Raw genomic sequence first — 17,407 nt, 5'->3', positions numbered from 1 at the left:
TGAGCAGAGTAGAATGAAAATAAGTTGTGAATGTCTGCCCTGTACCTGAATGTTTGCAGCTTACCTTGGCTGTTGCCCTGTGTGGACTCTGAGATGCTGACTCCCAGTTGACTACCATAGGAGTTCATTCGCATCATGCTGCTGTGGCTGGGAGTATTAGAAAGTGTCGGAAGCTGGCTCGGGGTCCGAGGCACACTGTACAGAGCTTCTGCAATATCGGCTGCTCGCTTGAGAATTATTTCCTATGGAACATAAGAAATCTTAAGAAATGGAAAAGGCTTTTAAGCCTGAATCGTGACTTTGTATCAGACTTTAATTCTTTGCTTCCCGACATAAAAATTACAGACTTTTTTTGTTACATCCTCGGTATCCTTTTGTCCAACAGTCATGAGGCTCTTAAAGTCCAAAGCATTACATTACCTCACTTCTTGCCATTGTGCTGACATTGTGAACCTTAGCTCCTCACCTCAGCTATTAACTAATGGTATTGCCAATTTATGACATTTTTGAGCCTTACCTTCTGATCACGTCCCTCTTTGCCTCCTTCTTCAGAAATGCACATAATTGTGTTTGAGCCATGTATGCTTTCAACAGAACACTGGCTCCTGAACTTTAAATCCAGGCTTCCTTTCTCTTCACTTCTCCAAAGGCATTAAAACTAATTGTAGTCCTCATTCTAACCCTGAAACCCAACCCTGCAGCCATGCCAATGAACTTCGTACATTTTGTGATTGAACCTGGGGCCTCCTTGGTCAGAATGGCTCAGGACCAATTAGGCACAATTGATCACTTTAGACAAGTCAGGATTTTGTTTCTCTTCCAGTTTTTGTGTTGCTGATGTAAAATGAGAGTCACATATTGAAATTTGTTCGCAAGTCTAACCAGTCAGGCTGTGAAGATGTATAACTCAGATCTTGTAGGCAACAATCCCAACATTGTCATGCATTAGTCATCAGATTTAGATGATCTTCTTGAACTTCCTTGAAGATCCCCATTTAGATCCAACAATGGAGACAAGAACAGTGTTTCTTTCCCATCCAATTTGTACTTTCAGAACATATGGCATTTATAAATGTAATACAGAAATTGATAACATTTCTATCACTTTCCGACCAGGAAACTCCAATCTTCCCTAGCTGACCCATTTTAAGTTTTCAGTGCACACACAATTGAAATGTAGCATGATATTAAAACACGAGATGCAAATGAATATTAAAATCCTGTGTCAGTTCTAACATCAGAAATTAATCTATTACGAGAATATAGACAAAAGCTACTGAAGTAAACAATCCAAACACAGTCTTAAATTGAAAAGGTTAACAAAAATTGCCTGCATCTATCTACTTTCTTTCATCCTTCCAACTTTTAAATTTTACTTTTACTTCTTCCAATGTTTTTCTTTCCTGGAGCTTTGAAATTTTAACTTGTTTTCACCATTTCATTTTCCCAACTGTTGAAATATAAGAACTTTAGGAAATTGCAATTGAATTAGATTGCAGTATGAAGAGTAGCTCCAAGGATGAGATATTTAGCTAGGAACAGCACTGAAATCACCCCTATGACCATCTTTGGCAGCTCTGCTGGCAACATGCAGGAAGGAAAGGCCAGTGAGACAGACAAATAAGTTTGCTGCTGACAACAGATGTAACCACAATAAATGAACAACAAATCTGCATTCCACTTTCAGCAGAGAACATTTTGAACTGAACTATAGCTCAGTAGGTTTAATTATTCCTGTACCGGTCCTTCACTCCTCCAACAAAACAGTTTGGCAATGAATCAGTCATCCATTTTCAAACACGTTTGCACTGTTTGTGGTTTGTAGTGAAATTCCTTTTGTCAGTTTCAAGTTTCTCTGTAGAATTGCTGACGGATTATTGAGGAAATGCACAGTATAAGCGATTCAAAGCCGATAATTTATAGGATTACAAATTGACTTGTTAAATCTCGAGATTTATTAAAGACACAGGATGAAATCTTGTCGAGGCAGCAAAGGCTCGTCAGCCAGCTAGTTGAGCAGCGAGAGACTTGCAAAGCTTCCTCCATGGAAGGCCTACCTAATGTCTGTCAGGTATTAGCAAGACTAATGGCATGTTTTTGTCTGGAATTAAGATCCCAGGGACAGAGGTCTGCACAATGAATACGGCCAACCAATCAGAGGCCGGGTGGCTCTCTCCATCGGGAGCATCATGGAAGAGTCCAATGGTACTCTGTATCTTCTCCTCCTCCCACCCCAAGATGACACAGGACCAAGCAGTAAGGTCTGTGATTTGTGATGAGGAGGGTTTTATGGGTGGGGCATTATAGGGAATATGAAGTGAGGTGAATGATATGAGGGATTCAGAAGCAAGGACAGGAATAGGCCCTTGCCATATGCCCAGTACCTGGATCAGGCACTGATTGCCTTTAATTGAGAGACCCCCACCCCACCCCAGCTGACAAGTTGGTGACACAAGTTGAGTTGTTGAGCATGCCACATGCCACACCCCAGCTTGCACTTGGATTAATCCCAGTGCCATGGAATGAGGCCGTTTTGTGGCCTTGAATTGGCAGAGATACAGAAATGTTCAGAATAGGCTTTTCCTGATTTTGGCTTAATTCTGGTGGAGATGAGAAGACAGCGGAGGTGGTGGCTGTGCCCCTCTTTTGTATAATTTATGGAGTTATCCTTTACAGTTAATTAAAGTGCCTCAATGTGACAGATTGGATGGTGTTCTTCAGAAGTACTGGAGAAATCACCTTTCATTTCCATATTTGCCCTCAGATAAGCAACTTAAGAGACAATTAAGTGTGGCAATGGTTTAGTCAATGGTTCTTTCTGGACTTGGAATCCAGAAACCCAGTCAAATGTTTGGGTGTCATGTGTTTAAACCTCTCCATGGTAGATGGTGAAATTTGAATTTAGTTAAAAATCTTCTGAAATCTGAAAAAGGCAACCATGTAACCACAAATGAATGTCTTAAATTCACATCTCATCTCTGATGTCCTTCAAGGAAGGAAATCTGCAACCTTTAACTGTTCTTGCTTACATTTGGCTGCAGACCCACAACAATGTGGTTGACTCTTAAATGCCCTCTGGGCAACTAAACATGGGTAATATATGTTGGTTTAGCCAGCAATGCTATATCCCATGAATAAATAAATATTAACCATAATAAAGAAATGAAACCTCTTCTGCAAATCAATATGATTTTTGACAGGGAAATATCCCCTTCACAATGTCAACAAGTTGAGGAATTTTTTGCCAAAAGTTATAATTTTTGTGTTTACTCAGAGCAATTTCCAGTAGCGTCATCCAGTTTAGAAAAAAAAATTTGTGAAGTGCTGTTTCTAAAAAGGAAAGATAAATCAAGATCAGTAAAAGGAAAAAAATAAATCAAGTTGTTAATGTTGTTGTACCAGATGCCTTCTTGGAGTCTTGATGTCAGATTGGCTGCTGCAACAATGTTACTGACAGAAGGCCAATAAAACCAACAGAACAAAAAAATGCTACTCAGATAGGATCTTGTCATGATTGGGTGTAATAGTAACTGGGATATGCAGATTCTTGAAAAGCAAATGGTTTGTTGACAAATTTTCATCTTATCGTATATAATATTTCATCTTATGACTCAAAAGTAGCCTATTAAGCTATATATTTTTTAAAAATTAATTTTCATTGGATAAAATATTATGTACATATACATAAAAGTGAGTAGGACCGACCACATTTGATTGACTGCTCTTTAGTGTGAAGGGAGTTGTCACTAGCATTCTGCTGTACCTGATTATTTGGTGGTCCTCCGTATAATGCCTCAACAAGATCCGCTGCTCTTTTCAGTAACATCTCCTGTGGGAAATAAACAGTCAATTACTCTGTTATACAAACTCATGAAAGGATCACAGGTCTTAAGTTAAGCCACAAAGTGTCTCAGAACTACAAGACACGTGGTAAATTGACTCCTGTTACACCGTGCCAATACATCTCTGAAATGTCAGATAGAGCATCTGGCCTTCACTCCAGTTGCTGTTGCTCTCTTGATCCTGGCCTGCATTCAGCACAGGAAGAGAGGAAGATTTTCCAATTCATTCACTGCAGGCTAGAAAATAAGTTGCTTGTGTTCAAGCCTTATTCTCACCTGCACAAAGTGCAAATTTCAGGGAAAAGCTGACACATACTATTGCTTGTTAACTGTCTTACCTTTGAAAGACAGATGCAGGAAGTCAAAGAATAGCAATCTATAAGCTGTGGGCTACCTTCCTGATGGCACAAAAATAGCACACAAGAAATGCACCAAAAAGGCTGCCAATTGAGCTTGCCTAACCAGTAGGGCTTTGTGAAACAGAATCGTAAATGTTGCTACACAGAAGGCTAGTTTGCTTGCATACCTGTGTTGCTGCTGCTGGTGCTAAAGCTACTCACTTTATCCCATTTATTGTTCTTCATCCTTTAATCTGATATATGGAGTGCTTACTGAATTTTTGTGTTGAAAGTTGTGGTTGACAACTTCAGCAGTCACTTTGGGCAGTGCATTCCCTATTCTCAACATTCCATTCGTGAAAAAGTTCAGACATTTTCCCTTTATGGCTCGTATTATCACAGGGATATATAGCCCAATGTCACTGATCTAAAAAGCGTTGGGAATGAGTTCTCATCGGGTCATACAACACGGAAGCAGACCCTTTGATCCAAATATTCTATGCCAAATATAATTCCAAACGAAACTAGTCCCACATGCCTGCTCCTCGTCCATATCCTTCCAAACCTTTCCTATTCATGTACCTATCCAAGTGTCTTTTAAACGTTGTAATTGTACTCACAAGCCCAATTTTTTCAGGAAGTTCATTCCACACATGAACCACTCTCTGTGTGAAAAAATTGACCCCATGTCTTTTTTAAATCTCTCTCTTCTCACCTTAAAAACGTGCCCCCAGTCTTGAAATCCCCCATCCTAGGGAAAAGACAACCAACATTAACTCTAACTATATCTTGTATTATTTTATAAACTTGTATCAGGTCGCCCCTCAATCTCCTACGTTCCAGTGAAACAAGTCCCAGCCTATCCATCCTTTCTTTATAACTCAAACCTTCCATACCCAGCAATATACTGGTAAAACCCTCTCCAGCTTAATAATATCCTTCCTATAACGAGGAGACAAAAACTGGACACAATATTCCAGAGGATGTTCTTCACCAATGTCCTTTACGACCTCAACATGACTTCCCAACTCCTATATTGAAAGTATTGAGCAATGAAGGCAAGCATGACAAATGCCTTTTTAACCATCCTGTCCTTATTTGATGTAAACCTCAAAGAATTCCGTACCTGAACCCCGAGGTCCCTCTGTTCTACAACAGCACCCAAGGCCCGACCATTACTTGTATAAGCCCAACCCTTGTTTATTGGACCAAAATGCAATACCTCACATTTATCCAGATTGAACTCTATCTGCCATGTTTCAGCTCATTGACCCATTTGATCAAGATCCCTTTGTAATTGTAGAAAATCTTCTTCACTCTCTAATATGCCACCAATTTTGGTGTTATCCGCAAACTTACGAACCATGTGTTCTATATTCTGATTCAAATCATTTGTATCAATGACAAACAAAAATGGACCCAGAACCGATCCCTATGGATCATCGTTAGTGCCAGGCCTCCAGTCCAAAAATTAACCTCTACCACCACTCTGTCTCCTTTTATTAATCCAATTATATATCCATATTTACTTCCTCAAACTTGCTCATTTTTTATGACTTATCATGGTGTTGCCAGCTTTGCTCACTTCCCTTAAAATTACTAAACAAAAAGATGATCTATCTTAGGTTTCCCATTGAATACAACCCAAGTTTTGCGATCTCATCATCAGAGTAATGGGTCAGAAAACAAGGTTCTGATACATCACTGTGGGTACTGCATGTGGTTGGACCCAAATAAGCGAACCTGATTCATTAACACAAATCAATCTCATTCACTGTTTTTTTGTGCTCCTGCATAGCGAGCTGAAAGTCAGGAATAGGTTGGCTATTGACAGGTTCAATGGAAATGCTGCTCACTGCAATTTTAATGCCACAAGAAAAAGTTCAAAGTTCAGTAACCCTTTTCATTCATTAACTATTTGATGTCCAAGAAGCAACAATAAAGGAGGAAAGGTGACCCAATAGATTGGGGTAGGCCATTGTGAAGGAAAAAAAATTTAGTTTGATGGTGCAGGTCTCTCCATGTTAAATGATGGCTGCATGAAGGTGACTGCCATTCACTGGCTCATTTATGAAGGTAATCAAAGTCAACCTGCCTGACTTGAAATGTAAACAAAGCTTGGCACTTTACTGTCAATCAGCATGAATGGGTTCATTCTATGTGGCTACACCACAACCAGTTAGAGTCCACTTGCCAACCAATCAACAGCCTCCTCATGCAGTATAAATGTGGCTTTCCCCAAGCTGGTGTTCTTGCGAATTGTCCTGATGAATGCAAGGCAAACATCTTCGACAAAATGTGGTTTTTTTTTAAAGAATTAGTCAAGTTCTGTGCTGCCAAATGCCTGCTTCTAACTTTCTCAAGAGGGTTGGAATATAAAAGCAGCGATGTACTTCTGAGACTTTATAAAGCTCTAGTTAGGCCCCATTTAGAATACTGTGTCCAATTTTGGGCCCCACACTTCATTCTGGCACTGGGTTGTGTCCATCGGAGATTCACACGGATGATCTCTGGAATGATAGGCCTAACATATGATGAATGGCTGAGGATCCTGGGATTGTGTTCATTAGAGTTTAGAAGGTTGAGGGGAGATCTACTAGAAACGTACAAGATAATGCATGGCTCAGAAAGGGTGGACACAGGGAAGTTTTGTTCGTTAGGTGGGGAGACTAGGACCCATGGGCACAGCCTTAGAAGTAGAGGGTCAATTTAGAACGAAATGAGGAGACATTTCTTACGCCAGAGAGTGGTGAGCCTGTGGAATTCATAGCCACGGAGCGCAGTGGAGGCTGGGAGGTAAAATGTCTTCAAGGCAGAGACTGATAAATTCTTGATCTCGCAAGGAATTAAGGGCTCCAGGGAGAATGCGGGTAAGTGGAGTTGAAATGCCCATCAGCCATGATTAAATGGCGGAGTGGACTCAATGGGCTGAATGGCCTTACTTCCACACCTATGTCTTATGGTCTTTATCACAAGTCGACCCAGAAGGAAAATACTGTAAATGCTGGAAATACCTTGAACGCTGGAGAAATGCAGCAGGTGTGGAGAGAGAGAGAAAAACTGAGTTAATGTTTCAAGTCCAGTATGACACTTATTTAGGATTCAATGAACTGTCTGAAGAAATGTCATACTGAATTCAAAATATTAACTGTGTTTCTCGGTACACAGCTATTGCAAGACCTGGTGAATTTCTCCACCATTCTCTGTATTTATCCCAGAATGAGCGTTGATAACTTGTAGATAATTCCTGATTTCTGCACTGGCTCAGAACTGCCAAAGATGGATTTGAAGCAGAGCTCATGCTTAGGGATCCTTGAAGCTGAGCAATGACTATCAAATAAATGCCACCGCTATAAATGCCAACTGCTGAATTTTCAAATCCTTCTCTTTGCTGCTTTACTCAAAAAAAAATGCTGATATTACCATGGCAAGACCAGCATTTATTGCCCATTTTGTATGTCTTGTGAAGGTGGTGATTGGCTGCCTCTTTTGGCAACTGAGTGTCTTGCTCGATAATTTCTGACTATTCCTTGTAATTCTAATTCCTTCCGTGAAATTTGAGAAGATAAAATTAGTTTTTGAAGTAAATAGTTGAAAAATAAGTTTATTCTAGCCAACATTTGCATTATCTATGAACTGTCAAACACAATGTAATATATTTTTGGTATCCTCTATTTGGTATTAGATATTTTTGCAAATTTTTTATGTCAGTAGCACTTTAGCAGTAAACATCGCTAAATGGATGCAGTGATTCACCACAATTCAATCGTGCATACGTTAAACATTTAGTTGAAAGCCACTTTGGACACACCCGGGTTTTGGAGTGATAGAAGCAACAAATGGTTCCAGATCATGTGATAGATTTCATACAGCAATGCACTAAATGATGACACATTAGAAGAATTCAAATTTATTTTCAAGGAAAAATAAATGTAGAACATTTGTCAACATTTGCAGTGGAAGCAGAATCTAATCATTCCATTCTTCTGTTGTTCTCACAACAAATGTGAAGATAATTGATTCAGAACTGTCCAAAGTGCTGAAACAGATAAATGCTAGTTTTTAAATCATCCAATTAAAGTCAAATTGATTTTGAAAAACCATTTCTCCAGTTGAGAACATTCCTAAGTGAGTGGTTTATTCTTAACATTGAATTGGAGTAAACTTCATGGGATTCCCTGTTGGCATTCTTGTCTGGTTTAAGCTTTTCTGGAACCTAGGCTCTTTAGTTCAATGCTTGTTCTCCTGGACTGTATTTCAGTATGAAACTAATGTTTAAGATTTACAATATTTAAAATGCTTGTATTTTTCATGAAAAGAAAATGGAAAGGCATAGATGAACTAAAAGGAATGTCTGAGTCTTAAAAATATCTAAAATAAGTACCAAAATTGTCAACATAGAAATAAAGCTTTGAAACCTTATTTCTGAACTATGTAACAGGAAAAGGCCACTTGGCCCGTTTTGTCTGCACCACTAACAGAGATTTACTTTCACTTCCTCAGGAAGTATGGCGAACTGCACATATCATTTCAAGAATAGCACCCAGTGTCAAATCTTCCCTATTTGTACCACCTAGTAGCAGTGATGCCCTTCAAGACACACACAGTATTGGCACAGGGCGAACGTGAGGACTGCAGATGCTGGAGATCAGAGTCAAGAGTGTGGTGCTGGAAAGGGCTTATGCCCGAAACATCGATTCTCCTGCTCCTCAGATGCTGTCTGACCTGCTGTGCTTTTCCAGTACCACACTTTTGACATAGTATTGGCACAGCTGGATGTGACAAAACAGGTAGGACAACTTTGGCTTTTTTGCAATGATTTCATCTTAATGATTTGCTCATTGCACGATTGATCTGGGATGGTGCTATGCCAGTGTCAGCTTTCTACTCAAGCATGAGGTTCACCATAGTATTACCATTCAGCCTTCCCACTCCTTAGTTATTAGTGGTTGATACCCAATATGGTGATGTATTCTTCATGTGAGCACATCACTGTTACACTTGTGGGGTACCACCAGTTAGCTGATCTCAAACAGACAGCATTTGGGGTTATTTCCAGTTGCCCTCAGCATATCTGGGAATGCCAGCTGTGGATTGCAGCAAGTAAATTTGCTGAGAAAATTGTATGTGACTGTGGACATATGAAAAACAGGGCTTGAGATCCCCCTTCATTGTTAAAGAAGTTTCCACAGTTCAGTGCTCACAACATCTGAGTTCTTCTATCAGGAATACCTGAAGACATTAGATCTTGTGGCTTTCAAGAGAAAGGAATAGAGAGGTGCCATGTTATACCTTCAGCTTGTGAAATTTATTATATCTGTGTATGTCTACAATTATCAGTTCAGAATTGAATGCAGCACAAGTGGATTATGCACATTGTTTGTAGGCATGAATGTAATCTGCCGTGTATTGTCAACACAACCTCTACAAACCTTTGCTAGTCTTTCTGGATCACCGGGGTGCCGAGGAATGACCTTCTGCAGTCTCTGGAAACCGTAATCTATTGTGGGCTCATTCAGTGCTGTAGAAACAAAGAGAAATTAATCATATTAATTGCTACAAGGTTGAATTTTATTGTGCACTGTGTATCATAGCATCAAACTTGTGATTTTAGTTTTTAATTGAGAAGACTGAAGTGCAGGACATCACCATTGAAAGGAGTCAGAAGTAAGGCTCGTTAATTTAGGAGTCTTCTTTGATGTTGGCTGGGAGCTATTTTAATTTCACTAATCAGGATGGTGGGATAAGATCAGAAAGAAGACATATTGATGGAAGCTAGTATCCAGATTGGAAATTTGAGAGTTGAAGACAACAGTGTGTATGTTTAGTGTCTGATTTCACACACTATGCGAACTTTGCAGGTTGTGTGGTTGTGCAAGGATTCACCGGAAATGGCGCAGAAAACCCCACACGTTTATACCTTCCAAACTCAGAAATACTGGTGATTTCATTTTGAGGATGTGGGGATTTTGTCAGCTGGCCGGAGAGCTGATGCAGACCCACACTGACTCTTTGAGGGGAAGTCCACAAATGTCTATGTCAATCAGGCATTATTGAGGCCACCAAGTTCTTCACCTAAAATTAAAATGCTGGGGCAGATGTCCTGCTGTGTAAAAGCTCCCAACCGATCAGAGGCTGGCAGCATTTGGACATGACAGTGGCAAGGAGGAGGTTGTGGCTGCTGCCAGAAGGACACCCAGGGTCGAGGAGGACGAAGATGTGATTTCTTGGATGTTTGGCTTCTGGATTGTAGGTAATTGAGATAAGGGAAAGCTATGTTTTATGCAAGAGAAGGACATCTCAGCAAACATCCACTCTTGCTCAATGTTCACTCTCTTAATCAGGAACTGATTGCCTTGAATCAGGGTTTCTCCCTGCCACAGCTGAACGGCTGCTCACACAGCTTTATCTGTTGGGCATACCCTATTATGACAGATGGCAGCCTGACGCCTTAAGTAGTCCTTAATTCATAACATAAAGGCATCAACTGGTGGTGACATGATAAGATCAACCAAGAGGACTCTTGTGTTGCACTGCTTGTGTCTGCACCACTGAGCCAAGGAAGCTTTGTTTCAACTCCCATATGATCCAGAGGTGTGCAATAATAATTCTGAACAAATTGATTAGACAATTTCAAAGATCAATCAGACACACATAAAATCAAAATCGAAGAATATTCCAGATTCTTAAGTTGAAAGAATTTGCTTTTTGTTTGTTGCAAGGGTCGTATATGAAATTAACTTGGGCGGTATTGGACTGAATCCCAGTGCGTCAAGGCTCACACTGAAAACTGCGTATGCTAAATTTTTAAATGTATCTATAGATACTTACTGTATTCCAAACATTGTAACTTCTTTTTAATGTCAAATGACATTTCCTATTCATCTCATTGAAGCCCCACACAATGTCGAAATCAGCATTTCATCTCATCAGGCGAAAAGGAGTAATTCATTTACTTCCTGTCTTTTGCTCTGCTACTTTTCCCCTTCAAGGGAAGTAACAAGCAGGTTAGACCAAGAGCCAATGGACGTTATCCACCTGGATTTTAAGAATGCCTTTGACAAGGTGCCGTACAGAAGGCTACTGAGTAAGATAAGGGTGTGAGAGGCAAGGTGCTAGCATGGATAGAAGTTTGGCTGTCCAGCAGAAAGCAGAGAATGGGGATAAAAGGGTCCTTCTCCGGATGGCAGCCAGTGACAAGTGGTGTTCCGCAAGGATCAATGTTGGGACCACAACTTTTCACTCTATACATTAGTGATCTAGATCTAGCATTCTGGTTAAGTTTGCAGATGATTCAAAGATAGGTTGAGTGACAGGTAGCATTGAGAGGTGGGGAGACTGCAGAAGGATTTGAACAGGTTAGGAGAGTGGGCAAAGAAGTGGCAAATAGAGTACAACTTGGGAAAGTGTGAGGTCATGCAGTTTAGTAGGAGGAATAGAGGTACGAACTATTTTCCGACTGGAAAGAAAGATGACAAGTCTGAAGTGAAAAGAGACTTGGGGGTTCTAGTCCAGGATTCTCTCAAAGTAAACTTGTAGGATGAGTCAGTAGTTAGGAAGGCAAATGTAATGATGGCATTTACTTTGAGAGGACTTGAATATAAAAGCAGAAATGTATTTCTGAGGCTCTATAAGGCTCTGGTCAGACTGCATGTGGAGTATTGTGCGCAGTTTCGGGCATCATATCTCAGGAAGGATATACTGGCCCTGGAACGTGTTCAGAGGAGGTTCACGAGAATGGCCCCAGGAAGGAAAAGCTTAACATATGAGGAACGTTTGAGGACTCTTGGTCTCTACTCGATGGAATTTAGAAGGATGGGGGGTGGGGGAATCTAATTGGAACATACAGAATATTGAATGGCCTGGACAGAGTAGATGATGGGAAGATGCTTCCATTGGTGGGAGAGACTGGAACCTGAGGGCAGCACCTTAGAGTAAAGGGAAGACCTTTTACATATAGAGAAAAGAAGAAACCTCTTCAACCAGCAAGTGGTGAATCTATGCAATTCATTGCCACAGAACGCTGTGGAGGCCAGGTCATTGAATATATTTAAAACTGAGATAGGTTCTTGAGGATCAATGGTTACAGGGAGAAAACGGTAGAATGGGGTTGAGAAACTTATCAGCTGTGATTGAATGGCAGAGCAGACTCGATGTACTGAGTGGCCTAATTTCTGCTTCTCTGTCTTATGATCTTATGGCCAAAGTATCTAACCAAATCCCTCTTGAATGGGGTTGATTCTGCTTCGCCACATTTTTTGGCAGAGCTTCAGCGCATGCTCATTCTTTGCAGAGGAAAGAGAAAGAAACAAAGAAAAGCAGAAGGCTGTTTCCTCTGGCAGAATAATATAAATGGCAGAGGCCATAATCTTTGAACTGAGATGAGGAAAAATGCCTCAACTCAGAGTGTTATGAATCTTCTCTCCCAGAGGACAATGGAGGTTCTGGCTAGTGAGTATCTTCAAGGCTGAGAGAATGGTCAAATTTAATGAGAGTTGTTTAGGCAAATAGAGTTGAGCTAGATCCTATTGAATGGTAAATGTATCTTGAGGGATGGTTTCCTGCTGTTTCAGTTTCTTGTGTTCTTATCTCTGCAGCTTGGAGAGCTCAAATGAAACTGATATAATTAGCTTCTTCAGTGAACTTCTTTACTTTGGACAGCAAAACTCAAATCCAGTGAGAAGCAAGATCTGAAGTCATCATTAGTCATCAAGGATTGCAAATATAATTTAAGACAGTGGAAATCAGTGGAAGAAGTCTCCAATGGTTTGAGCCATACCTAATACATTTTACTAGAAAGGGACATTGTTGTGGTTGTTGGACACCAATCATCTAAATCCCAGGGCGTTGCTGCCCATCTTGAGCTGTTGCATCAATGACCTTGCCACCAACAACAGCAGTCCCATTGCTCAATCCTCAAAATGGTCATCTGATATTCAGCAAATTAACTGGGCTAGCCAGTATGCAATGACATATCAGGTCAATGACTGCAAATTTTGAGGTGAGGAATTCACCCCTGACTTCTCAAAGTCTCTCCCACTGTTTACTTTCAGAAGTCAGGAGTGTGATGGAATCCGCTCCATTTGCTTCTTTGAGTGCAATCTCAGCAAACACCCAAGACACTCAACAACATCCCATTTGATCAGTAGTCCATCCATCATAAACTTTTGCTTCTTTCAGAATGGCATTGTACTGCAGGTATTCATCAAAGCTCCTTTGTCAGCATCTTCCAAACTTGCAACCTCTACCACATAGAAGAACAAAAGCAGCATATCCAAGGGAACACAATTCCTGCAAGTCACATCCCATCCTGACTTGGAACTGCATTGTTGTTCCTTCACTGTCACTGGGTGAGAATCCTGGTACTTTGTTCTTAATGGCACAGTTGGTGTACCTATACCACATAAACTACAAGCGTTCAAAAATGCAACTTATCATCACCTCATTCAAGCCAACTTAGGATGGGCAATACATGCTGTCCTTGTCTCACGTTACAAGAATGACTGTTAAAAAGCTTTCAGTCACAAACAACAAACTAATATGCTGCGGAAATTTACGATAGTTCCGTAGAACAGCACTTTCCAAATCCACAATCACTTCCATCTAGAAATTCCCCTCTAAGCTCTTATCATCCTGGCTTGGAAATATATTGCAGTTCCTTCAGTATTGTTGGATCAAAATCCTGGAATTCCCTCCCGAGTAGGATTGAGGATCTGCCTGCAGAACAAAGACTGTCATGGTTGAAAAAGGCAGCTCACCACTACCTCATCAAAGCAACAAGGGATATGCCAAAAATACTGGCCCAACTTGTAGTAACCACAACCCATAAGTGAGTAATAAAACAAACTCTGCACTTGTTGCAAAGTTGCATGAGAGGTTATGTTAGACACACATCCCCACCCCATACAATCCAGTGGACTCTTGGGACTGGAAGCACATGACAAATAGAAACAGAAGAAGTGGCTTCTGTCAATCATAGGCCTTTGCTGTATTGTTCCAGCAAGTGAACTTGCAAATGGAAATTCTGCTTCATTTAACAAGAATGAATTGAAGCTCATACAATCTTGAGTTATAGTGTAAGGACACAGACCCTTCGGCCCAACTTGTCCATGCCTATCAGGTTTGCTGAAAAGACTTTGCCCATTTGTCTGCATTTGACCTATGTCCCTCTAAACCTTTCCTATCCATGTACCTGTCCAAATGTGTTTTCAATGTTTTAATTGTACCACCTCCTCTGTATCACCTCCTCTGGCAACTTGTTCCTTATGTGCACCACCCTCTGTGTGAAAAAGTCACCCCTTGGGTCCCTTTTAAATCTTTCTCCTCTCACCTATGCCCTCTGGTTTTGGACTCTCCTATCCTGTGGAAAAGACCTTAGCTATTCACCTTATCTGTACCCCTCATGATTTTGTAAACCTCTATAAGGTCATCCCTCAGCATCCTATGCTCTGGGGAAACAGGTCCCAGCCTATTCAGCCTCTCCTTATAACTCAAACTCTCTAGTCTCAGTAACATTCATGTAAATATTTTTTGCATACTTCCTTTCATAACATTCTTCCTTTAGCAGGACAACCGAACTGTACTCAGTACTCCAAATGTGGCCGGACTGTTGTCTTCTATAGCCCTAACATGACGTCCCAACTCCAATACTCAATGTTCTGCCTTACAAAAGCTGGCATGCAAAATGCCTTCTTCACCACCCTGTTGACCTGTGATGCCACTTACAAGGAACCATGTGCCTGCACTCCTAGGGTATCTCTGTTTGACAACACTCCCCAGGGTCCTTCCATTCACTGTAAGTCCTGCCTTGGTTTGTCTGACCAAAATGCAACACCTCGTATTTATTTAAATTAAACCCTGTCTCCCATTCCTCGGCCCACTAGCCCAATCAATCAAGATCCTGGATAATCTTCTTCACTGTCCACTTACCACCAAGTTTGGTGTCATCCACAAATTTATGAATCATGCCTCCCATATTTTCATTCAAATAACTTATATAAGTGATAAACATCAGTGGACCCAGCATCGATCCTTGCAGCACACCACTGGTCACAGGCCTCCAGCCTGAACAACAGCCCTCTACTACCACCCCCTGTCTCCTACCTTCAAGCCAGTTTTGTAATCCTTTTGTCTAGCTCTCCCTGAATTTCATGTGATCTAACCTTACTCAGCAGTCTCCCATGTGGAACTTTGGTTGTAAGTCTTGCCAAAAGTCCATGTAGACAACGTCTACTGCTCTGCCTTCATCTGTCTTCTTGGTCACGTCTGCGAAAAACTCAATCAAGTTTGTGAGACATGATTTTCTCTGCACAAAGGCATGCTGACTATCCCTAGTAAGTCCTTCCCTTTCCAAATTTTGTAGATCCTATCTCTCAGAATTTCCTTTAAAAACATAGCCACCACTGACATCAGGCTCATCAGTCTGCAGTCCCTTGGCTTTTTCTTGTGGCCTTTTTAAAATAATGGCACAACAATGGCACATACCCTCCAGTCTTCCGGCACCTAACCAGTGGCTGTAGACAATACAAATATCTCTGCTCATGCCCCCAAAGTTTCTTTCCCAACTTCCACAATGTACTGGTCATGAGGATTTATCTACCTTTATGCATTTTAAGACCTCCAGCACCTTCTCTTCTGTAATGTGGACTATTTTCAAGACATGACTCTCTTCTCAGTGCCTTAGGAATACTCTGAATTTACTGGTCAGTTCATAACATACACAGCTTGATGAGCTGATACTCAGATGATTTAAATGCCCAATTGTCCCATGTAACCTTAGCAGTTATGAAACAGTTTGGCGTATGTTTCTACACAATTTTAAAAGGTCACAAATTCTTAATGACAGAATCAGTTACTACCCTCAATTCTGTCAGAATCGATTTGACGGTGTGATGTAATTGCATGGCTCTTGCCTCTTAGTCAGAAGTCATGGCCTTCTGCTGGGCTGACAAAAGCAATCTTTCTAGGGTGACCTTCAGTCATTGCTGAACAAATGCCATCTTGCAAATAAAACAACATCCTGCTGCTCTGCTTATCTTATTACAGAAACACAAAAGATCCCATGACACTGTTTAAGTGGAGTAAAAGAGAGATCTACTAATATTATAGCACAGCATAGAATAATACAGCAATGAGGCCGTTCACCCCACCGTTCCTGTGGTAGAGTTATTTGTTGAAATTTCACGTGTATTTCTTAAATAACACTAAAAACAGATTCTCTGTCACTTACCTCATTACTGTTTGTGAATTCTTGCCGTGTGCAAATTGACTGTTGCAATAGAAATACTGGTAACACTAAGCTATGGGGTTCTTTAAGATATCCTGGTGATGTGGAAGATGCTGTAGAAGATGCTCGTTCATTATTTGTGGCAATGACCTATGTTGCTCTCCTTCTTTAAATCTCAAGACTTTGCCATTTTTCCATGCTTTCTGATCACTAAATCCATTGGCTTCAGTGTAGAATATATTGTATTCTATGTGACAGATACTTTCTAAGTCCAAGTTGCTGTCTGCTTTTCTACTTCCAATTCTCTCTCTTAGCCTCAAGGCACTGACTCTTGTGACGGAACAGTTAAACAAATTCTGACAGTTTTCCAACACATCTTTCATCATATGTGCATCATCACAGGCAATATTAATAAGTCCAGTCCTGATCACTGACAACTAAATACTCTTATCTTTCAGAGGAAGTCACTGAATAGGAAGAAGACAGTTTCCTCGTTCCAGCCCAGTATCATCGTCCTGTACTAAACTGGATGAGATTAGCTCAATCAGCATAGACCCATATCTTGAACTCTGAGAGATTCGTGCCCTGAATGTTGGGATCAGCCCAGCCCTCAGGACTGTTCCTGTTTTCAAGTGATTCCAGCCTTTTGACATATCAGCAATATGAAGACCACTCACTGAACTTTCTCCCTTTTGTCACACCAAGTTTTCTGTAGAAGCTGAGAATTCCTGTAGATATTGAAACACTGAAGGATTTTGTACATTACAAAATAGTTGCACCAACTTCAGGAAGATGATGACAGAAAAACCAAGTAAGGGAAGGTTCTATTCATTAAGAGCATGCTAACAATTTCCAACAATTCTCTAGGTGGTGATTTTAATGTTCCTGAGAAATATATTCTTGCAAGTAATTTAATAATTCACCAGTGGGAGGAAATGCCAGTGGCAATTACATCATCAGAGAATGTTCATCATCCTGTTTGGGATACTAGCCGGAGAGCT

The 17,407-nt window shown here is 40.7% G+C and overlaps 1 protein-coding gene across 5 annotated transcripts in view; it reads right to left on the bottom strand.

Annotated features, from left to right (window-relative positions):
* LOC122543076 (transcription factor COE2) overlaps positions 1 to 17,407 on the bottom strand; it is a 263,609-nt gene that overhangs the window by 31,449 nt on the left and 214,753 nt on the right. For all 5 annotated transcript variants that reach the window (XM_043681302.1, XM_043681303.1, XM_043681305.1 and 2 more), the window contains 3 exons: positions 9,613 to 9,701; positions 3,764 to 3,829; positions 65 to 242 (listed from right to left, as the gene is read on the bottom strand). In XM_043681302.1, coding sequence (XP_043537237.1) covers positions 65 to 242; positions 3,764 to 3,829; positions 9,613 to 9,701 — 333 coding nt within the window. The remainder of the gene's footprint in view (positions 1 to 64; positions 243 to 3,763; positions 3,830 to 9,612; positions 9,702 to 17,407) is intronic.

The sequence above is a fragment of the Chiloscyllium plagiosum genome, chromosome 42 (genome assembly GCF_004010195.1).
Source record: "Chiloscyllium plagiosum isolate BGI_BamShark_2017 chromosome 42, ASM401019v2, whole genome shotgun sequence".
In the NCBI taxonomy this organism is placed as follows: domain Eukaryota; kingdom Metazoa; phylum Chordata; class Chondrichthyes; order Orectolobiformes; family Hemiscylliidae; genus Chiloscyllium; species Chiloscyllium plagiosum.
This window is presented reverse-complemented; position numbering and strand designations above follow the sequence as displayed.